Raw genomic sequence first — 22,420 nt, 5'->3', positions numbered from 1 at the left:
ATATATAAAAGTGAATACATCTTTGGAGCTTATATTCGCCGACTGACATCTATTCTCTCCTATCATCTGCACAGTACATTGAGTATCAGGTAACCTTTATCGATGTTCCTATATTTAAAATTTGTTTCTCTGTTCTAAATAGACTGTCTCCAGAAAAGTTTTTAAAAATGAAATTATATCAAAAGAAAACAATGATTTTGTATACTACACAAAATAAAGATGAATATGTTCACCAGCTATTCTGAGTGCTATCATTTTACATCATCTGCATTGTAATAAAAGATTCTATAAAAATAAAACATTTAGAGCTTCTAATGTAGAAGGATTCAGGTTAAAACCACTAGCATAATACTCTAATAAGCAATATGCCACTTGTAGCGAAGATGTTTTCATAGCATTCCTCTTTATTTTTTTTTTTCGAAAAATACAAGTTTCTCATTGGATTGCATAGAAGACGATCTTAAAGTCCCTGGCTGTAATCAGCAATATAATACTAAATTGACATCAGGTTTATCATGTTTCAAGAGGACATCGTGTTGCATTTTTTTTCAAGGCTCATCTAGGGATATTGAAGAAACTAAAACCTCACATAGTTTGGCTCACGAAGTGCTATAGTGCAACGAATAATGTCCTTTATCGCCATAAAGTATCCCGAAATTCTCCTTATAACATCAGAAGGGCTCTGGAATCCTGACCAGAAAGAATAAAATCACATTGTCTGAATGACATCTAGAATCTGTAAAGCAATGATATTGGACTTTAATCATATGGAGTCACGATGTTTTGAATATATTCATGCGCTAAAATTGTTCTTCCCCCTAATTTCTTCTTTGTATAACTGATCGAACAGTAATTCTATAGTAATATATATATATATATAGTAGTATATATTCCTCAGTAATTTTATTTCGTTTCATGTAATCGTAATTGTTACTATATGAACATAACGTCAACATGAAAAGTGTGATGCCCTATAAACCTGAAATATATCAACATATATACTCTGCGATATAATAAGAATAGTTGATCAGAAACGCTTTTAAAATACTCATTTCAGTTTTCACTAAAGTTAACGTAGCAATAAGTATCTTACGCGCAATAATGGTGTGACATGAATAGTAAGAAAATATCACACGTTGTAAGAGCAAGAAGCGTGTGATAATGAAAAGGGGTTGCTCGTTCTTGAGGAGGCTTTTAAGCTAGCTTAAAAGAGAAGTGAAAAATGAAATGTCAAAATCCATCTTTTACAAGCGTACACTCAGTCTTAGTTGTAATTAAAAAAAACACAACATCGTATTAAAACTAACATACAAAATGCGTTCTTACTCACAGAATTCCCTTCTAGTGCTCGATTGCAACGTCTATTGGGTTTACAGCAAATAATGAAATTAAAATGAAGTCCTTTACCACCTGTTTATTGCGAGTTTCTGCGATCTTGATAAATAAATGAAATATATAAAACAAATCCTTTTAGTCCTTGCTAACTTTCTCCTTGCGATCAGTATAGAGATAAACTGCAAGGTTTCCGCGATGGAAGAGAACAAGTCAGACGTACAGAAAGACCAAGTCGAGACGAACGAGGGGAAGAGCGAGGAGAAGAGAGATCAATGGAGCCACAAGCTGGAATTCCTTCTCACCGCTGTAGGATATTCTGTGGGCTTGGGAAACGTGTGGCGATTCCCATATCTATGCTACAAGAACGGAGGAGGTCAGTATCAGATTTATGTATACCGATTTCACTACTTCCGATAAGGTGGGAGTGTGTCGGGTGTATATGAATTTATTGGGTATGAATCAAATCTCATTAAAGGTCCTGTTCATCTTTGGGAATAGTGATTTTAAAAATAATGTTCAAGATAGGCCTATCATATTTGATGCATAATACGTGTAGGTCTGTTGTATCACAAAACACCCTACCATATAAAATTCTGGCAATAAAGCCTAAAATATAGTGAGATATCAGTATTTTTTTGAGTAAACCATAGTTGTAGACGGTTTAGTCTGGCAACATTTTCATTATAACTATTTTTTTATATTTTGTGTATTCAACAATATTTAACATTGATTATACTGATTCAAATTTTTACATTGGTTGTTTCTATCCCAAACTCACATTTTGAAACTATTTTAAAGCACTATGTTTCATATGCATGTGGTAAATCATGCCTTTAAGTGCAATTATCAGCACCATATCGAAATTGTCTGTGACAAAATTGATAGAGCACAGTAAGACTACCAGAGAAACAAGCCTTTATCTTATAATCCTCTTCAAATGCAAAGATCTTCAAATAAGAGAGTTATGGCAGTTAAGGGTTCATATGAGCTCATGGAAATGCGATTCATAGTAATGTAATATATCATACTAACTCATTCATGTTTATGAAATAAATTCGTCGCACATTTTTTTTTTCTGTGCGTGTTTGTGTGTTGCACTATAGTCGCATTTATGTAACATAATGATAATAAATATGTTAGCAACTACACTTTTTCCTCCCATTTGGTCGATACTATCAACAACAACAACAAAAAAGAAAAAAAAACATTACTTTAGTTATATTGCAGTGGGAGAGCTGCAAGTCAATATGCACGTGTTCATTCAAACAGTATCACTGAAACATGTTATTTGAAAACATGTACGGAATATTACTATTCCAATTTACAATTCAACTGTTTGATTTTAAGTCTGAGTTCTTATGAAACTTCTACCACTCGTTTTATCTCACTATACTTTAACGCTTATCTTTATTTTGTTGATCAAAATCTTCTTTAACATGTTGTGTAATTTTCCATTGTGTATGCATGCTTCCCTTCTTCTGGTTAATTTCGGACATGTAAAGATACAGACCTGTTTAAGCATATGGATAGAGCTGATGATGATAATAATTTTGTCAGTTTTCCTCAATAATTCCTTTACAAAATTTTCGCTTGCTCTTCCTCTCCTCTGCCAATCTTCTCTACTGTCAGTATTGTCCATAATTATGTTTACGTGGCTTCAATTCGAATGATAATTGCAAGAGAATAATAAGAATGAATATATGCCCTATATATTAATATGAAATGTGGCCGTACAAAGCCGTAGGATCACTACAAAAATTATTTACACACAAACAAAAGTTAGGCGTATAATGATGATGATAATGATGATGAAACAGTATTTATATAGCGCCATTTATCTGTAGAAACATTCAAAGGCGCCCGGCTCCCACAATGTGTCACATATCATTCACAAAGTTGCTGGAAAAGATAAGTCTTCAGTTCAGACTTGTAATGAGGCTGTTGCAATGCCGAAGCGAGAGTGGTAGAGAGTTCCACAGACGTGGCGCAACAGAAGAGAAGGCTCTATCCCCATACATTTTTCATTTTAGGCGGGTATTGGGAATACGTACAGATACTGGCTTCCATATACTTGTCGTGTATCTCAGTAAGGATTGTTCAAAAATAAGAGTCTATTGCGATTATCTGCATGTAGGCCTATAAATGAATAAACCAATATCCATGGCAAGGTGAACTTCACTGTCACATCACATGTACGTAATAACCCCGGTATCTACATCTACAGGACTGCACAATTTTATTCAGAGATCAATAGGTCTGTGGTATTATCGTGTTATTCAAATATACCCTTCCCTGTTCATAAATTTAAACCATAAACCAATGTTTGCCATTTTCATTGATTGTCTTTGATTTTCCTTTCGATGTCAGTGAGTCAAAATAATGCGCACATATTCCACACATAAACCCATAGACAAGAAGTCGATATGACATGCAAAGGGTTAAAGTTAGGACGCTGTCATAACCTTCATATCTTAAACAAGTGCCAGATAAAATGCAATATCTACGTCTATTTATTGCAAGATAAGAGGTGTCCCGATGGTGATTTCTTTGTGGAGTGGTGAAATTCAAACCGAGTTGAACTGTTTAGCAATATCGTTTTCCAATATAAATTTTATGGTACTACAGCCTAAGATTTGGCAGATCTTCAAAACAAATGCGTTACTTGTAGAACAAACAAAACGTGTCACGGGAATAAACTGTTGAAATAACAAAAGCAATCAAAGGGGAAGGCATTTTATATGGTGTAGATAATCATCAGTTATCGAATCATTTCGGCATTGTTTTCACATAGGTCTTCGGGGCGGATCCAGGAATTCCGTAAAGAAGGGGGAGGGGAGCCTTAACAAAATTAAAGGGGCTGCACACGCTCCCCTTCCAATTTTTCGTTTTCCTTTGTTTTAACAAAAAATCAAGGGGCGCGCTGGGTATGACACTTCCTGGATCTACTACTGGTCTCAATAGGTCTGTGGATGAATAAATGTTTGCTCATTACATAAGTGCAGTTTATTGCCTATACGTTACAATATTTAAAACACTCATGAATAAACATTATTATTATCTGTCAACAAAAATAAATATTTACCTAGCTATTCAATTGTTGCTTATCTTTTCCTGATGAGTTTCAAATAATTGATATGAAAGAGTTTCAATTTTTCACCCTTCTATTTCTGTGAACATCTTTAACAATTGATTTATCATAATAGTCTTATCTACCAAGGGTAGTCTCTTCAGGTCCATTACTACCCTTACATTGGCATGTACAATTACACCATGAGCCAAGCGGGACAATGGGGGTGGCGGGGGGGGGGGGGGGGGGGCGATATCCTGTCCGAGAATGGAAGAACCGAGCAAGATTAAAACCCCAGATATTCCCTTTCCAAATTCGGTTCCCTATCCACTATAACAATAGCTCTCCTTCTAAAAAGCCAGTTCGAAGTTCCACTATGCACATGCGCAGAAAAAAGTTGATTCGTACCAATAGGCATGTTAGTTTTTAAATTCACTCGGATAAGCAGCTGTGATGTAATGATTATTCGTGTAATCCTTATACACGCTGCTTTCCATCATGTATCCACCTGACAGCAAAGGTGGTACATTATATTTGGCAATAACAATAGAAAGAGATTATTCATAATTTCAATGCAAAATAATGAAATGAATGCTTTCCCAAGTGTTAATTGACGGATCAATCGGATCATTCTGGTCATCTGGGGCCCGTTTCATAAAACTTGTCATCAGTGACAACTGCCACATTTCTATGACAAATTTGCTGTCAGCCAATCAGATACAAGGATTTCAGTAGCTTGTCACATGTATGACAACTTGCCACTGATGACAAGTTTTATGAAACAGGCCCCAGGTCTACCCAAGTTCCTTCGTTGTTTGAACAGGATTGATGAATCCCATAAGTTGTTACGTACAGCTTATGCATTATCTTGTTTGAACAGGATTGATGAATCCCATAAGTTGTTACGTACAACTTGTGCATTATGTCGCTTTGAAAACAAGTGAAGTGCCCCTAACCAACTGAGAAAAAAGAAAGGTCATTCGTACCAATGTGCCCATGGGCTAACTCCCAACTGGCTTATTGTTAACGTGTGGTCACGTCATATAGATATTACCACAGCTTATACTGAAATATTATTTATCAGAGACAAGGTCTATACTCGAGTTTGAAACTGAAGTTAATGAAATAAAAGAGACCAGGGACTGACTGACCTTTGAACTTCAATTTAAATGCAGGAGCATTCCTGATTCCCTATTTCATCTTCCTCTTCATCGCGGGGATTCCTCTTCTAATCATGGAGTACTCCCTCGGTCAGTTTCCCAGCCTTGGTTGCGTCCGATGCTACAACATTTCCCCGATTTTTCGAGGTAAAGAATACATAATTGTATCCATGTTTTGTTGAAACTTATATGAGTCAAAGTTCCTTAGAAAATCATGTACTCATGTAAATGTTATGCATATTGCTTTGTATTACTTTATATGGATATAAAATCAGTTGAACTCAAGATGCAGATAGTATTTTCATATAATCATAGTCTTTGTGGCCTTTCTTTCGATGCGTATATGCTTCACCAAAATGTGTGTGAGCTTTCTTTTTCTTTCTTCATTTGATATCATTCTCTTTAAAGATTGTTCATACATTATTTCAATTCTCTGGTTTGGGGGGTGTAGGTCTCGGAATGAGCATGATACTGGTAAACTTCACGACATCAATTTATTACGCCGTCATTGTGGCATGGGCGCTCTACTACATGGGGGCATCTTGTCTGAAGACGCTCCCGTGGTCAACGTGCGACAACCCTTGGAACTCGGCCGACTGCTTTGATTCCAGCCTCGTGAACAGGACCTTTAACAAGTCCACACGCCCGAGTGAAGAATACTGGAAGTGAGAGTTCCAACGATTTCTTTCAATGACTAATTCCGTCCTTCCTTTAGGCTAATAATCACTCCATATAGATCCGGAACTTCATGCCGAAGGAGGGATGCTAATTGATGGTCACTTATCATTCCATCTTTGCCGAAATCCTTCATGAACTTCATTGTTGACTTGTTTTTATCTCAATATCTACCAGGGTTGAGGAAAAGGTACAATTTGTACATAGATAACATGTCGGTTTTAAAATTTCAGAAATCGCGTTCATAATCTTTCGGACGGCATTGGTGAGATGGGGTCAATGAACTGGGAAATGTTTGGTGCCTTCCTGGCAACATCTGTGGTCATCTATCTGTGCGTCATCAAAGGTGTCAAGTCCACAGGAAAGGTAAATGAAATATTTCAAACAAAATCGTTGTAAATGACATTAGAGTTCGCTTCGCACGGCCTGTCTTAATAGACATTAATTTGGTTAAGGTTATAGATGTTCCTTTTCGTTCTCACAACCCACTATAGCATTTAAAGGCATTATTTACCATTTGCATGTGAAACAAAAACTCATTATCCGTGTTTTCAATAAACGATGATTTTGGTAACAGTCAATTCGATATGTAAATGTTATCATAAATTGGTATTTCAATCAGGTGGTCTACTTTACGGCGGTCTTCCCCTATGTGGTGTTACTCATCCTTTTCTTTCGAGGCGTTACCCTACCTGGTGCAGGAACCGGCGTGTCTTACTACATAACTCCACGTTTCGAGAAACTCCTTGATGTCGATGTAAGTGTTTTACCTCTGACAATTCGTCTCTTCAGGCTGTGCATTTGTGTTTTGTTTTATTATTTTACATAAAAAAGTTAATATCAAGAACTATGCAATAACAGTTAAGGCATTATCAATGAAGATAAGTTCAACTTACACTGTTCATATAGTTCCTTCAGTGCAAGTGGTTATTGATTCAGACTGCAAGACTTGTGATTAGTGTCTACCGCTGGCCTTGACAAATCAGTATCTTAAAGTAGTGATGTAATATATGCATGTAGAATATATTCGTGGCAGAATTGTATTTGCGGAACAATGAGACCACCCAAGACATGACTTCTGGAAATATATATATATATATATATATATATAAGACCCGGGTTCGATCCCCGGCGGAGACCAATTTTTCAACTCTTGCGCTTTTCCAAAAAGGAGGAACAGTAAGAGGAATAATAATGTCAAAGCTACGCACCGATTTCTCCTCATTTCTCATATCTCATATATATATATATATATATATATATATATATATATATAATGTGTATATATATATATATATATATATATATATATATATATATATATATATGTGTGTGTGTGTGTGTGTGTGTGTGTGTGTCACTGTGGTGGACAGTTCTATACATCTATCACCGGCAATGAAAACCGCTTTGATTGGTCGGAAGTTTGATACTGTTTGAGGTTCTTTCATATTTTGTTCTTTTGCGCTCGCTCTATAGACATGGAAGGATGCGGCTGTCCAAATTTTTTATTCCACTGGCATATCATTTGGGACTAGCATCACTTTGACCAGCTACAATAAGTTTAGGAACAACTGTTACAGGTACGTCTGTTGCTTGTGCAAGTTTCCCCCTACATCTACTTTTGATCTCATTTGCCAAAATTCACAAAATCGGACTGGATTAAAAAGTAAGTGCAGATTGCTAAAAACCGAGGCTTTCAAACTAAGAGTTTTACTTGAAGGGATTGTAAGCAATTCAGTTATAATATTTTGGGCTCAATGTCTAAACTGGCATACATCCATTACGATAATAATCCGCTCGAGGTATTATTTTCTATATCTTGTGTATACATACGATACTTATTCAAAAGAAACTGATCGGTTCATAATGTCGCAAGGAATATCTATGTTATTTATTTCGGTTATTAGACCCTAAATTGCTATTTTCCACGATGCATTGAAAGAGCGGAAGTCAAGTATATTGTTCAATGTTTATATCAATATCGGAATCGCCCTTCATTAAATGTCTCTTGCAACTTCTTCCCTTATTGCCGCAGGGACGCCATTACTGTCTGTCTCATCAATAGCCTTACCAGCCTGTTCGCTGGCTTCGTCGTTTTCTCCGTGCTTGGTTTCATGGCTCACGACAGCGGACAAAAAGTCCCGGATGTTGTTGACGACGGTAAGAGAACAAAACCGAATCATTACTGTTCAATATTTTCGATTTTGTGTGGACGCTGTGGGATAGCGGATAAGATTCCCAACTCCCAGAGGTCGGAGGTCCCGAGTTCGAATCCAGACCAGTGCTGACGTCCGATTTGTACAAGATGTTTTTACCCACCTGTATGTCCCTTTCGAACCATGTGTGGGTACCTGGCAACAGTATATTGGTATAATAACAATGACAGGGCCCTGCAGAGCAGTGTCAATACTGAAGAGACTTCCCTTGATAAAGAGAACGAAATACTATCATTATTTCATGGTTTTTGATGTGTTCTGTGTCAAAAAAAAAAAACAATACAGAAACTTCACCTTGAAAATGACCCATATGTAAAACAGTAAATGGAAGCAAAGAAAAAAGGAAAAAGATAATCAGTTTCAACCAGCGTACTATACTATGGAGGTTACATCAGAAATCATTGCAATCTTCACTGTCTTCTTCACTAGTGAAGGAAAGTGTGTCTTGTACTTTGAATTTTTGGGGTATTTTTTTCTGATTATGGATTTTATTTCAATAGCTGCTTTTTGTTAACTGAAAGAAACATTCTTTTTTACGATAATTAGAGGAGAAAAAAAAGAAGAGAGAACAAAACGAAATCATTTTGTTGTACGTCTTTTCTATTCATATAGACTCTGTTCCATTATTATTGTCTGTTTAAAAAACTATATACCACAAAACAGATTTTTAAAAGGAAGGAAGAGAAAACATTCAGGTTAGTGATAAGTTGTATCGAGTCATTGAAATATAGGAGAGAGTAGAAGAAAACAAGAAAAACAATAAATTTTTATCAACTTTGTGCAAGGTCGTAAACGGAGTAATCATCATTACTATATTGTCATGGTAATTATACAAATCTGTGTGATGCCATTACAATTTTGTAGTGATGATTATTATTATTATCATTAGAATTAAAGTTCAGTGCAAGTTTACCTCTAAATTCCATTTTGTCTTGAATTCCTTTTATCATTATAAATCACAACTAGGGCGGCTCATTGAATTAACCAACACCTAGCTGCAAACTTTGTTACTTTCGAGCAGTTTCCTCGCACTTTGAGTGACCCCCGATTCAGCATTCGCTATATAGATTCATTATTATTTGGAAGTTTGGGGATCTTCACCTTAAAGTTTCTAGAGGGAGTTGATGTGCCATACGTTGTTTGCAACATTTTTTTTTTCTGCACTGACTCTTGCTGCTGCCATGGTGGAACAACACAACAGGACCAGGACTAGTCTTCGTGGTATACCCGGAAGCCCTGTCTCGACTACCCCTTCCCCAGTTTTGGTCGTTTCTGTTCTTCTTTATGATAGTCACTCTTGGACTTGATAGTCAGGTGGGTCCAAATCAAAAATAAACTATCATTTTCATTTCAGGTTAGTTTAAAGTTTATAACGATGAAAGCTATAACCGGAGAGTTTAACAATAATTCCTATTCACGGGTTACAGAATCATATAATCACAACATTGTCAGATAAACAAAGGTATAATATTATCACTGGTAAAAACATTGCAGAGAAAAACGCCAAATGTCAAAATGTCAGTTTGTCAATCCAAATATTTTACGTAATTAACACCGTAGATATAGATTATCGTCCCCTCTGGTATTACAATGTACGTTTTCACTCGAGGAGTACTGGTACGTTTTACCTTTCACCTTTACTACCTATACGTCTGTCATTTTCACCTATATACGTTTACAAGACCGTTCTCCCAACTGCATTTCTACCCATGTGAATCCGACCTTTAGCATCTGACGTTTGGAAATTCTCTAACAACGAACAATCCAAGCACAACGTTTCGCATTTTGAAACCAGGAAAGAACTGGGTAAAAGTCTCAGACACCCATAGTGATCAAAGTCGGCTTATTTTATACGATATGTATGTTTGCTCCTTATCAATTTAGGATGCACTAAAACTCTTGGTAGGAGTCACACAGCTCCGTCTTTTGATATTTTGATAGTGTGAAAATTAAATACTTTCGTGATCATTTGGACTGATGACGAGAACATAAAATACGAATCATTGATTGCATCGACAGACTAGCATAGCACCGAGTTGACGCTAGACAATGTTTTCCCCATTGCCCATAGTTGTGGTTTCCTGCATCGCATGATCAAAGGATGTGCTGCGTTTACTCACGTGTGCTTTTATAATGTACTGATTGAAGTTATACAGTGTACACTTCCAGCGTGCGGTTCGTATCAGGTTCGATAGCATCGTCATGTACAACATAACATGCACTCATAAAGTTTGTATACACGCACACACCATAACACATCCAACCTGATAAAGCGGCATTGTGACCTGGCTTCTTTAAAAATAGTAGATAGTCATCCCATATAACTAAACATCCAATGATGACATTGGATGATGGACAACAAAATTTAATTACGTGACTGAATAGGCATAATACCATAAAAGACTCAAGTAACAAGCACAAACATTAACATATTGATAATACTTAGCAAGATGAAACATCACAGGAGTTCAATGAGAAGTCCAGTCCAGTCTATACAATTTGGGTGACTTATCACATCGCGAATACATATTCTCTCTCTCTCTCTCTCTCTCTCTTTCTGTGACAACAACAAAATATATTACAAACGCAAAAACAGATACATCCATCTTTATAAAATTGAAATATTTGAAATATAATCTGTTGAAAACAACGACGGTAATGATATTGAAATGAAATAAATGTTGACAATAATCAACATAATAACTTTGATTGATATATCTTTAAAAACATATATCTTCATAGATAATGAGTGCAATGTCACTGAAAACATTTTATGTTTACCTCTGCCATGGAGGTTATGTCTTTTACCGGCATCGGTCTGTTTATCTGTTTGTTTGTCTGTTTGCAAAATAACTCAAAAATTTATCAACGGATTTATATGAAATTTACAGGGAAAGTTGATAATGAAACAAGGAGCAGATGATTAAATTTTAGTGAGGTGGATCACCATCTGCTGGATCAAGGTCTATTTTGTCAATTTTTTTTTTTAAAGTGAAACTGGCATTTTTGTTTTCATTCTTCTTCTTCTTATTATTATTATTATTATTATCATCATTTCTATTATAATCATTATTATTATCGTCATTATTACTATTCTCAATCCCATTATCATTATTATTATGTATTATTTTGTATTATTATTATTATTTTTATTAGGCCTATTACTATTATTATTATTATCATTATCATTATTATTATTATGTATCATTTTGTATTATTATCATTATTATTATTATTATTATTATTATTATTATTATTATTGTGTTGTCTTCTTTTGCAAGCAAACTCTTTAATGATTATTCATTATGTCTAATGCTATATCCGCGATGATATTTTGCATTTTCTCTGCATCCCAGTTCTGTGGTATTGAAGCTGTTGGAACCGTTATAGCTGATGAATTGTCACCGGCCACAAGAAAGAAATACAAGAAATTTATTACCATGGGAGTTTGTGTAGCCCTCTTTGTTTGTGGTATTCCAATATGCATGCAGGTACGTCAACCAGGCAATGAAACTTCTTTAAAATTGAGAGGGGAAATACTATATATCCAGTGAATTTATTCGGACCCCGAACAAATCCCAACCGTTATTCTCGATACAATGGGGAAACGTATTCTCAAGTGACATATGGTTAGTTTTCATTTCTTAAAAATGATTTAAAAAATGAAAATCTTTTGAGGTGTACTATACCGTAAGATTTTATAGATTATATTAGGAGACATTATTCTTCAACCAGGCAAAATTTCGCGACGTTTGCAAAAAAAAAAAAGGAAATACGACCCTATAGCATATAATAGGCGTCACGGGGAGGGGGGGGGGGGGGGTACCCAGGTGTGCGTTGGTGCGAACGCACCCCCCTTCAGACCCTAAATAAAAGTTTTACTTATCATGTATGCACTCACAATTTAAATCTCCATGGTCTCGGAGGTGGAAACCCCCCCCCCCCCCCCCCCCCCCCCCCATCCAGACCCTCCCCCGCTCGCTCATACGGGCTCGGCCACTTCGCTCCTTCGCATGCGCGCGGGTAAGGGGCCCTCTTTTTTTTTTTTTTTTTGTCAGCTGAAGAAACCCGAAAGTGAAATCAGAAAATTGAGCTGAAGGCCTTTTTTTTTTTTTTTTTGTTTTTGTTTTTTTTGTTTTTGTTTTTGTTTTTGCTTGTTTGCTGATGAAACCCGGAAGTGGAACCAGAAATATAAACGCATCACCCCCCCCCCCCCCCCCTTGAAAAAAAATGCTGGTGACGCCCTTGCTTGGTGCATGATATCTGCACGTATCTATTAGACTGTTCATGCTGTACAATAACATGTAATCAAATCATTGTATTACAGTGACCGATTCATAGTTTAGTATTAGTGACTAGTCTACGTATACTTAGTGAGATGATCATGATATCAACACTTTCTAAATTGTGAAATAAGGTGATTCCTTTTTACAAACTTTGTGCTTCAGAAAACGCAGAAATTCGCATAAATCCTTCTAAAGTGTTTCGTTGATATTGATGTTGAATCGTGCTGGTTAATTACCCCTTGGCTGCATTGTGTTATTTTTTTTTTCTATTTGTAAGGGAGGACTGTATGTATTGACATTAATGGACTGGTTCACGGCCTCCTATGCCAATTTCATCATTGCTTCATGCACAGCGCTTATGATCAGCTACGTCTACGGTAAAAAAAAAAAAAGTTGCTTATTTGTTATCATTTTGTGGTAGATAAAAGCTTTTATGGCTTTTCTTTAAATTTAAGAAACAAGTAATGTTATACCTTCTAGGGGTCTGCTTTGAATGTGCTATCACATTTATATCGAATCATTGCGAAACTGTAAAACATCGCAAACCACCACCTGATGTACTCTTATTAGTTAGCAAGTCACGTTCTGTAATCACCCATTATGTCTAATTCATCAATATACTATGATAGTTCAGTCATTCATATTTATGCTCATAAATTGATATACGTGTTCATTATTTTATTAAGTGGGGTGTTGTGGTATTTATGTTCTGTAATCACCCATTATTGTCCCCGCCGAACGAGTTCGAGCAGGGGACTATGAAACGGGCTCCGTACGTGTGTGTGTCCGTGTGTCCGTCCGTGTGTCCGTCCGTCCGTCCGTCCGTCCGTCCGTCCGTGTGTCCGTGTGTGCGTCCGTGTGTGATCAAAATCTTCAATTTGCTACTTCTCTGTCATTTATGAGCCAATTTTGATTCTGTTTGCTTTATATGATAGCACTACATGGGAGCTTTGAAACTTCTACACAGAATTTCAGTCGTGACCTTTGACCTTGACCTTTGACCTATATTGTACATTTTGCTACAAAATGCTACTCCTTCGCCATTTCTAACCCGATTTCGATTCCGTTTGCTTTATGTGATGGCACTAGGTGAGGGCTTCAAAACTTCTACACAGAATTTTGACCTTTGACTTCTTTGACCTTTGACCTTGATTTTTGACCTGTATTGTACATTTTGCTACAAAATGCTACTCCTTCGCCATTTGTAACCCGATTTCGATTCCGTTTGCTTTATGTGATAGCACTAGGTGAGGGCTTCAAAACTTCTACACAGAATTTTGACCTTTGACTTCTTTGACCTTTGACCTTGATTTTTTGACCTGTATTGTACATTTTGCTACAAAATGCTACTCCTTCGCCATTTGTAACCCGATTTCGATTCCGTTTGCTTTATGTGATGGCACTAGGTGAGGGCTTCAAAACTTCTACACAGAATTTTGACCTTTGACTTCTTTGACCTTTGACCTTGATTTTTGACCTATATTGTACATTTTGCTACGAAATGCTACTCCTTCGCCATTTTTAACCCGATTTCGATTCCGTTTGCTTTATATGATGGCACTAGTTGAGGGCTTCAAAACTTCTACACAGAATTTTGACCTTTGACTTCTTTGACCTTTGACCTTGATTTTTGACCTATATTGTGCATTTTGCTACAGAATGCTACTCCTTCGCCATTTCTAACCCGATTTCGATTCCGTTTGCTTTATGTGATAGCACTAGGTGAGGGCTTCAAAACTTCTACACAGAATTTTGACCTTTGTCTTCTTTGACCTTTGACCTTGATTTTTGACCTATATTGTACATTGGCTACAAAATGCTACTCCTTCGCCATTTCTAACCCAATTTCGATTCCATTTGCTTTATGTGATTGCACTAGGTGAGGGCTTCAAAACTTCTACACAGAATTTTGACCTTTGACTTCTTTGACCTTTGACCTTGATTTTTTACCTATATTGCACATTTTGTTACAAAATGCTACTTCCGGCGGGGACATATGTTACGCACCGCGTAATTTTTACTTTTCCTTGTGTCTAATTTATCAATTTACTAGTTCAGTCATTCATAATTATGCTCATAAATTGATATACGTATTCATTATTTTATTTGTGGGGTAAAGGGAAGGTAAATCATACCCTTTGGTTCATGCTAGATAAAGAATCATAGGTCAAGACAGACACGGATTATTTCTAATTTTCTCCAACATCATGGTAATCAATATGCACAGGTCGGAAACGGTTCGTCAGGGATATTGCGGCCATGACGGGGAGCACAGTGTGGGTTTATTTCCAGTTCTGTTGGGCCGTCTTGTCTCCACTCGCCATGCTCGTAAGTCACAGAATATCAGCCGTGAAGACTTAATGGACGTATGCTTTAATCCCTTCTTCAAGTTGACTTTAATTAAATCTAAACATCAAGGTTAAGAAAAGAACATAATTTCATTAGAAAACACGATTATTATGACATTTTGAGAGTTACTCATGTTTTCTCAAAATTTTGCACTCTGTCACAATCACACATTAGTGATAGCCAAGCTGAAATCTAAATTCATGAAATTCTTCCGTCGAGATGCTTTCATTGCAACTGATTGATAAATTGCCCTGCATCGACATAAATAAATCCGGTGTCTGTCCGGTGATCAGGAGGTCGTGGGTTCGAGTCCCGCTCGAGTATGTACGCCCATGATTTTTTATCATGGCTACTACTAAAACACTGATCAACTCAGTGATTATTTACATCGATGCAGGGCAATTTGCCGATCAGTTGCAACGAGCTGAAATTGTTTTGGCGACGTATTATGAGTTCAGTCAGCCTTGCTTAAGTCGACCTCGCATAAGTCGAATAATTGCCTTGTCAATTCCTCTTCTCTTGACCTGGTATATTCTTCTGATTTTTATTCCTCGCAAGTAGAAATTTCTCTAAGGCGAAGCTATTTCTTTAGTCCAAATGGATTCGACTTATAGGCAAGGTTGACAGTATATCCTCAATCAACAGCCCCAACCCTCACATTAACATCGGCTCAACTAAACTTGTATATAAAAGAGACATGAAACTTTCCCTTTCGAGAATCAAGCTTTTATTCCTTCTTTAACGATATTTTAAAGCTGATCATTATACTCATAATTGTTTTGTTTTGTTTTTTTGCTAACGTTTAGGCGTTTTCGTTGAAGTCAAATAAAACATCGTTTTATAAGTTGGCGTTCAATCTACTTTTCCTATTTAAAACTGTAGCCTAATCACTCAATTATTATAATATATATATATATATATATATATATATATATATATATATACGTATGTGTGTGTGTGTGTGTGTGGATATAAGAGAGAAAGAGATCAAGAGATCAAGACAGACGGACAGACAGTCGTGGAAGCAAATAATTTTGTATAGTAAAACCGTCAGTGCTGATTTGTTTTTAAATTTGTTCATTGACTTTTCTCCCTTATACGCCTTACAGACTAAACATCTTCTTAGTTTTCCATGATCAGCGATGACCCAATGAACCAAATACGCTTATGTATGCACCAAAATATCGCTGTAGCGCCCATAACAGAGCCATATCATCGATAGCCATAGCCATCAAACAAGTAGGCCCTAGTTTGTCAGGCCACTTGTCAGAACTCACATTCATCGTTGTATTCTCAATGGTCATTGTTTTTTTTTAAACAGATGATATTGATCCTCAGCGTTGTATTCTACATCCCGGCATCCCTAGACGAGTACACGTTTCCCGACTGGGCCCAAGCCGTCGGGCTGCTCTTGGCTCTAGTCCCTGTTGCAGTCATTCCGACCTACATTGTCTACGCTTTGACTTTCAACGCAGAGGGCAGTCTCATTCAGGTAGAAACAGATCTCTCTCTCTCTCTCTCTCTCTCTCTTTAAAACAACAATAAAAATAACAAAAATAACAACAACGACGACAACAACAACAACAACACCCATAACTACAACAAAACACACGCACTTTTTTTCAATGGTATTTATTTAATTTCTGTTCAAATAATTTGAGTACAATGATCTAATCTGTTCTTTCTGTACAAAATAGCAAGGTATACCCATGATTTTGAAGCAAGTAAACATAATATTTTGTTAGTAATGTATGTACCACTGGGCAGTAGAAATGAAATAAAAAATTAATTTCATGATAAAAACGCTGATAAAAATGCATCTCAGTTCTTAATATAAGAGTTGAAATGAAAATGTATTTGTCAAGCTAATATAATGGAAACATCATTTCATTCAGAATACACTAGCCCAATCCTACCCCCCCCCCCCCATCCCATCTCTATGCAGCTGCCCCAGTCCTCCTGACTTTGTCATCTCTACGCACGCTCACACACAATCACCCATACACACATCAGGGTCAGCGGAATTGTGGGGTATGGGCTCAGGGCGATGGAGGGGATATGGTGGAAATGGTGTTTAGTTTTTTAAGGGTTTATTCTGTTGATTTACTTTTATTTTCAATACAATTGTCAATTTATATTCCATCTAAAGTCTAGAGTCTCATCCAGTTTCCGCTTTCACCGTGCGGTCTCAGAAAGCTTTTAGAATCAATGACTTGTCATAGATATTTTTTTTTTCTGATCACGTAAAACAATTTATCCATTTCTATCAGATTGAAATATTGAGACTGAAGTTGCTGAAAACAAAGAAAATGATTATGATGATTGTAAAAATATTTTGAAAAAGATTTATTGTTATGTATCTAGTGTAATATATTATTAGATTTTGAAAATACTCTTTTTTTTCTTGATTTGATAATGATCTTACTTTAAAAAGTGAAAATGGCGTTTGTCTGCTTTTGCATTCAAACTCTCCGTATATTCCTGCCCACTTATTTTATTCGAAGCTGTAATTGTTACCCTCGTAATTACAGAGATTCAAGATATTGCTCAGACCTCACTGGACATGGGGTCCCGCTCAGAATGTTGACCGAGTAGATTGCGGCTATCTACCTTTCCCGCCGGGACGTGGTGGTCCTATACCAGTCGGCTACGAGGGGCCCTACGCCTCTGAGGGTGTGGTGAGCTACGCCCCCACTAAAGGCGTCTCTATCGACGGCGTGTTCAAATACCGGTTGGACGACGACATCGAAGTCGGCAAGGAGGAAAAGCCGAAAGTACCACCGTATTAAAAACAAAGTTGATGGCACTGAATACACTGTATTCAGAAATCATTTACAGTTTTGTATGCGGATATGTACATTATACCATTGTATATAATGATTACACATATGCAGGAAATGATGGTGACAGAAAATATTATTACCAAAATAACAATAATGGTAGGAAAAGTACAGTTGATATGAAAAATGACGGTAATGTTTCCTAATGGTTGAATGTCCAACGTAATTTCGTAGCAGTACATCCTATCATTCACTATCACAGTTTGACCAGTATTATGACAGAGAGAGAGAGAAAGAGAGAGAGAGACGCGCACACACACCAGCAGTCAGTACTCTGTAAACTTGCTAGGTATAGTTTCGATAGAAATTGGAATCTATAGGCATCCGCACTTTATTCGGATTCCGTTTGCCCCGTACACTGCCACAAAGGACTTTGACTCATTTATTGCAGAATAATTAGTGTCCTCATTGTGACTGGTGTTTTTTCCATTTGGGTAAAATGATTTTTGGCTGTACCCATCCCCTGTTTGATCGTTTGATCTCAACTCCAGTTCATCCACTCTTGTCAATTTCAGATACTTTCGATTAAACGTGCTTTAACAAAGAAATTAATAATAAATCATCTTATTCCTTGCGATGCAACAACTGAGGTATCAATGGAAATGTTCTATTTTGATCTATCTGACAATGGACTTCGGCTCCCTTTTAATAAAGTTCGAAAATGATGATCACACGAGACCGGCCTTCACGAGTCACACAACTCACGAGTCCAACATTGAAAGAGGTCCATGAGTCATACAGCCCACGAGTCATCATACAGCCCAAGATCTCGACACTATAGGTAGAAACAACTCATGCATGAGTTTGGCATCACAACACGGGGCTTCATGTGTCGATCTCGTGAGCCCTGTTTGCTTAGCATGTAGTGTCGAACTCATGAGCTGTATGATCTGTGGGTGTCAAACAGGTGATGTGCACCCCTAACCTGTTTTGCGATACAAAATAATCTTAGCTCGCTAATATTGACGTCACATACTGGAATATTTTCGATATTTCCTTGTTATTTTTAGTCACAAGATGGTCTCTTCCCATCATCAAAGGTCCGATAATATCTTTGACAATATACTCTGATTGGTGTACATTTTCATGGCCGGCGGAACGGAGGGGGGGGGGGGGCATTTTTTTCACCATACAAAGGAATACATAAGGTGTCACCACTTTGGCCCCCACACTCTTTTTTTTTACCCCGGAAGTGCGTAAGTGGCACTCGAAAGAAATAGATAGAAACCTTGAAGTGTGAGCGCGGTTATTTTATTTCTTTTTAATGTTTTTTTTTGGGGGGAGGGGGGGGGGGCCTTGTCAGCTGAAGAACCCCGGAAGTGGAATGAGAAAGATGAGCCGAAGACCTTTTTTTGTTGTTGCTTGTCAGCCCATGAAACCCGGAAGTGCCCCCCTCCCCCCCCCCCCCCCCACACACACACACACTTTTGAAAACGTTCCGCCGGCGGTGATCCTCGCAATGCTCTACTCTATGAAAGTTTGCATCGATATTTCTCAATTTGGTCAGATCTTAGCGCATTACAGAAATGATCCCATGCAAACATAAATCCCATCACCAACCTCATTTTCTACCTAATTTCTACCTAATTTTAGGCTTCTAGAAACATTTCTGTTGAGATAATGAGAAACCTCTTATGAAATATGAAAGAGCATGTAATTCTATGAGGAATTAAACGTTTGTTTGATGAAAATTGGTTTTGAAATGGCGGAGATAAAAAAAGAGCGATTCTAATATAGGGACCCACACTTCATTACGATCGCTTTGTTTTACTTTGTTTTTGGATGTTTCAGTCATTCAAAACCCGATTTTCATCAAATAAACTTTGAATTCCTCTTAAAATGGTATGTTCTGTACTATATCATAATTGTTTTCTTGGTATCTCGCAAAAACTTAAAAGCCCAATTCTTATCTCCACCAATACTGTACTATCCCTTCACTAGTGAAATCGATGAGAAGACAAACAATGTAAGTTCCAATAGAAGAACAGGTATGGCATTGCTAATCTCCTGTTTTCCCCAGTAGAGTAATGTACTGATATTGTGGGTTTTTTTCTCCAGAGCATTGAGACATAAGGAATGGTTATTTAAACACACTAAATTTGGCAATGAAGAGTCCGGAACTAGAGGTTCACCAAGCTATGTACAGATGCTCTTAGGGGATGGGAGAAGGAATAGATTTAAGGGAACAGAGTAGATAGGAAATAGATGAGGTGTTGTAACAATAATGTAGTTCAACCCTATCACTGAACAGATTCCACTCGTTTGTGTGGTTTACAATAGTCCTTTATTTCATTATGTGTTAGACTCGGGCACCTTTTATTCTTTTTTCATTATGGTGAGTATAGTGGCTGATGAAAGTAGAGTTTGATTTGAAGTTGGTGGTTACTAATCGGGCTGATTTGTGTTTTGTTAAACTTATTGTTATGTACTGTCCGGCGATATATGGAATCGCTAAATAAATGGTGAAAAAAGCCGAGATGAATCTGCATATACTGATTAGAGGCTTGAACACTTCCCAGCCTGTACCACTGAACTCAGAGTTCAGTGGCCTGGTACTGCCAGATGACGCCCTCCCAACCCAAACGTTGTAGAGGGCGCTTTCATACTCTTGAGGAGCTAAAATCTCATTGGCTGATTCCTGCCAATACAGCATGTGCACAGTTTTTAAACCGACACCTTGTGTTTACAATGCGAAAATCGCACAGCACAACCACCGGGCCACGCACAGGGCCTTGTACATACACTGTACGCACATCGTGTACGGACGGGTGATATCTTTCTTGCTTGTCATACGAACTGCATTGGATTTTGTCAAAAAACAGGTAAGTTATTATTTTTTCGCTTGTTCAGTATGATTGATTAAATGATAATCCGGCCACTTAAAACTGCGACCAGCCCGAACGCGAAGCGTTCGTAATGACATAACATTAACAGTTAGTAATGACGATGTAACTAACCTGCTTACCCACTAAAGTGGGAGTGTTATCCACTTTGAGATAATATACAATTACCGACTACGCCAGCTGACGGTTGGACCAGATTTCGGTGGATTTCCCAGATAACTTCCGTGGGGTATGTTCCTACCAAAACCATTAGTCCGTTCAACGTCGAGTCTGGGTCGTGGGGGTCAACAGTCACCTGACAAGGTCGGGGGAGTCTGTCATGTGACCCCCCAGTCCGGTTAAAGTGGCAGTCCGGGTCATGTACAGTCAGTCAGTGAGAGTAAGAACCCAATCCCACTACATTACCCCCTCCCCCCGTTTTATTTAAAGGAGGAGACCCCAGCCTGCGATTGACCCACCCTGAGTATCCTATAATTAAATCACCCTTAACGACAAATACCTAAAACACTACCCTGTCAATAGGGGAGAATCACGTCCACAATGGACAACCATAAAACTTCAAAATTCCAACAACTCTGAAACAGGTGGACCAACACATCCACAAATGACCAAATGTGAAACTAACTAGGGCAAAGCGCAGCCCCAACACCAAACAATCGAAAAAAATATTAATATCTCGAGTGATTGAAGTGGTTGCCCTGGACTGTGATTCAATCCCCTCCCATACCCCCTTCCGTATATAAGGTAATGCAAATCCCTTGGGCGTCCAGAGGTGGTTAAATTACCCCATTATACCAAATGTACCTACAGACAAATGTCCCTAGTATCCTGAACCGGATTCCCAATCTCATGTTTACTCCTGTGAATAAGTGCAATAAGAGACATATCCCCAAATTAACCACCAATAATAAGTGGAATAAGATTAAAACAAAAATAAACACTACTGGAACCCATAATTATTATCCCCTAGAGCGTATGCCGCCAGGCTCCTGCTGCCAGACTAGCGGTGTCCACACAGCCGGAGGGCGTTGTCCTTGGTGGCACAGATGACCAGTGCCATAGCCTCCTGCCTCACTTCCGCCACCCTTGCCGCAACTTCCCCTATGTATGCCTGGGTGTTGATGGGCACCTCACGGTCAGGGCTGAGGTGGGACGAATCAGTCTCCAATAGGAGCCGATTCAAAGGGACGCCCGCTAATGCCTTACGTTGATCGGTTCCCATACGGGAGACCGAGGCATTGTAGCTGAACTATGCATGGGGAAAAGCCTTTCTCCACGCTACTGCTTCAGTCGCGGTCAGCTGGCAGCAATAGATGGACCCGCTGGTGACGGGAGCAATGCTTCTTGAGTGCTGCCCGTACCAGCCGGCTGCGTTGAGGAGTCCAGGTCCAGGAGTCCTTCCTGACTCTTGAAGGTCATGGGCGGACATGAAAAATCCAACCCCAGCTCTGAAATTGTACTCACCCGAGGGTAGCAGATGAGTGCCTGTGACGATCAAGAATCGATGCCGAAGCATTTGGGGCCTGCTTAGGGTGTATTCCCTCCGCCACCTTCCAACTGGAATCCACTGGGAAGACGATCTTGTTGAATTGCCGGGGATTGCAATAATTGAGGACACCCCCTACAACCTTCACTGGCACTCGGGTAGG

At 38.1% G+C, this 22,420-nt stretch overlaps 1 protein-coding gene across 1 annotated transcript; it reads left to right on the top strand.

The window, feature by feature from the left end:
• Nucleotides 1-1,530: 1,530 nt before the first annotated feature.
• LOC139736150 (sodium- and chloride-dependent GABA transporter 1-like) lies at nucleotides 1,531-21,942 on the top strand. The gene is made up of 14 exons (XM_071646879.1): nucleotides 1,531-1,708; nucleotides 5,578-5,709; nucleotides 6,014-6,227; nucleotides 6,471-6,603; nucleotides 6,860-6,994; nucleotides 7,714-7,817; nucleotides 8,273-8,397; nucleotides 9,655-9,767; nucleotides 11,810-11,944; nucleotides 13,017-13,116; nucleotides 14,967-15,067; nucleotides 16,410-16,580; nucleotides 17,620-17,862; nucleotides 21,742-21,942. The coding sequence occupies exons 1-14, from the start codon at nucleotides 1,531-1,533 to the stop codon at nucleotides 21,940-21,942; spliced, it is 2,085 nt and encodes a 694-aa protein (XP_071502980.1).
• The last annotated feature ends 478 nt before the right edge of the window (nucleotides 21,943-22,420 follow it).

The sequence above is a fragment of the Diadema antillarum genome, unplaced genomic scaffold (assembly GCF_040938485.1).
Source record: "Diadema antillarum isolate AM-2024a unplaced genomic scaffold, OU_Dant_1.0 seq00000626_RagTag, whole genome shotgun sequence".
In the NCBI taxonomy this organism is placed as follows: domain Eukaryota; kingdom Metazoa; phylum Echinodermata; class Echinoidea; order Diadematoida; family Diadematidae; genus Diadema; species Diadema antillarum.
The sequence above is the reverse complement of the archived record's forward strand: the minus strand, read 5'-3'. Positions and strand labels throughout refer to the sequence as shown.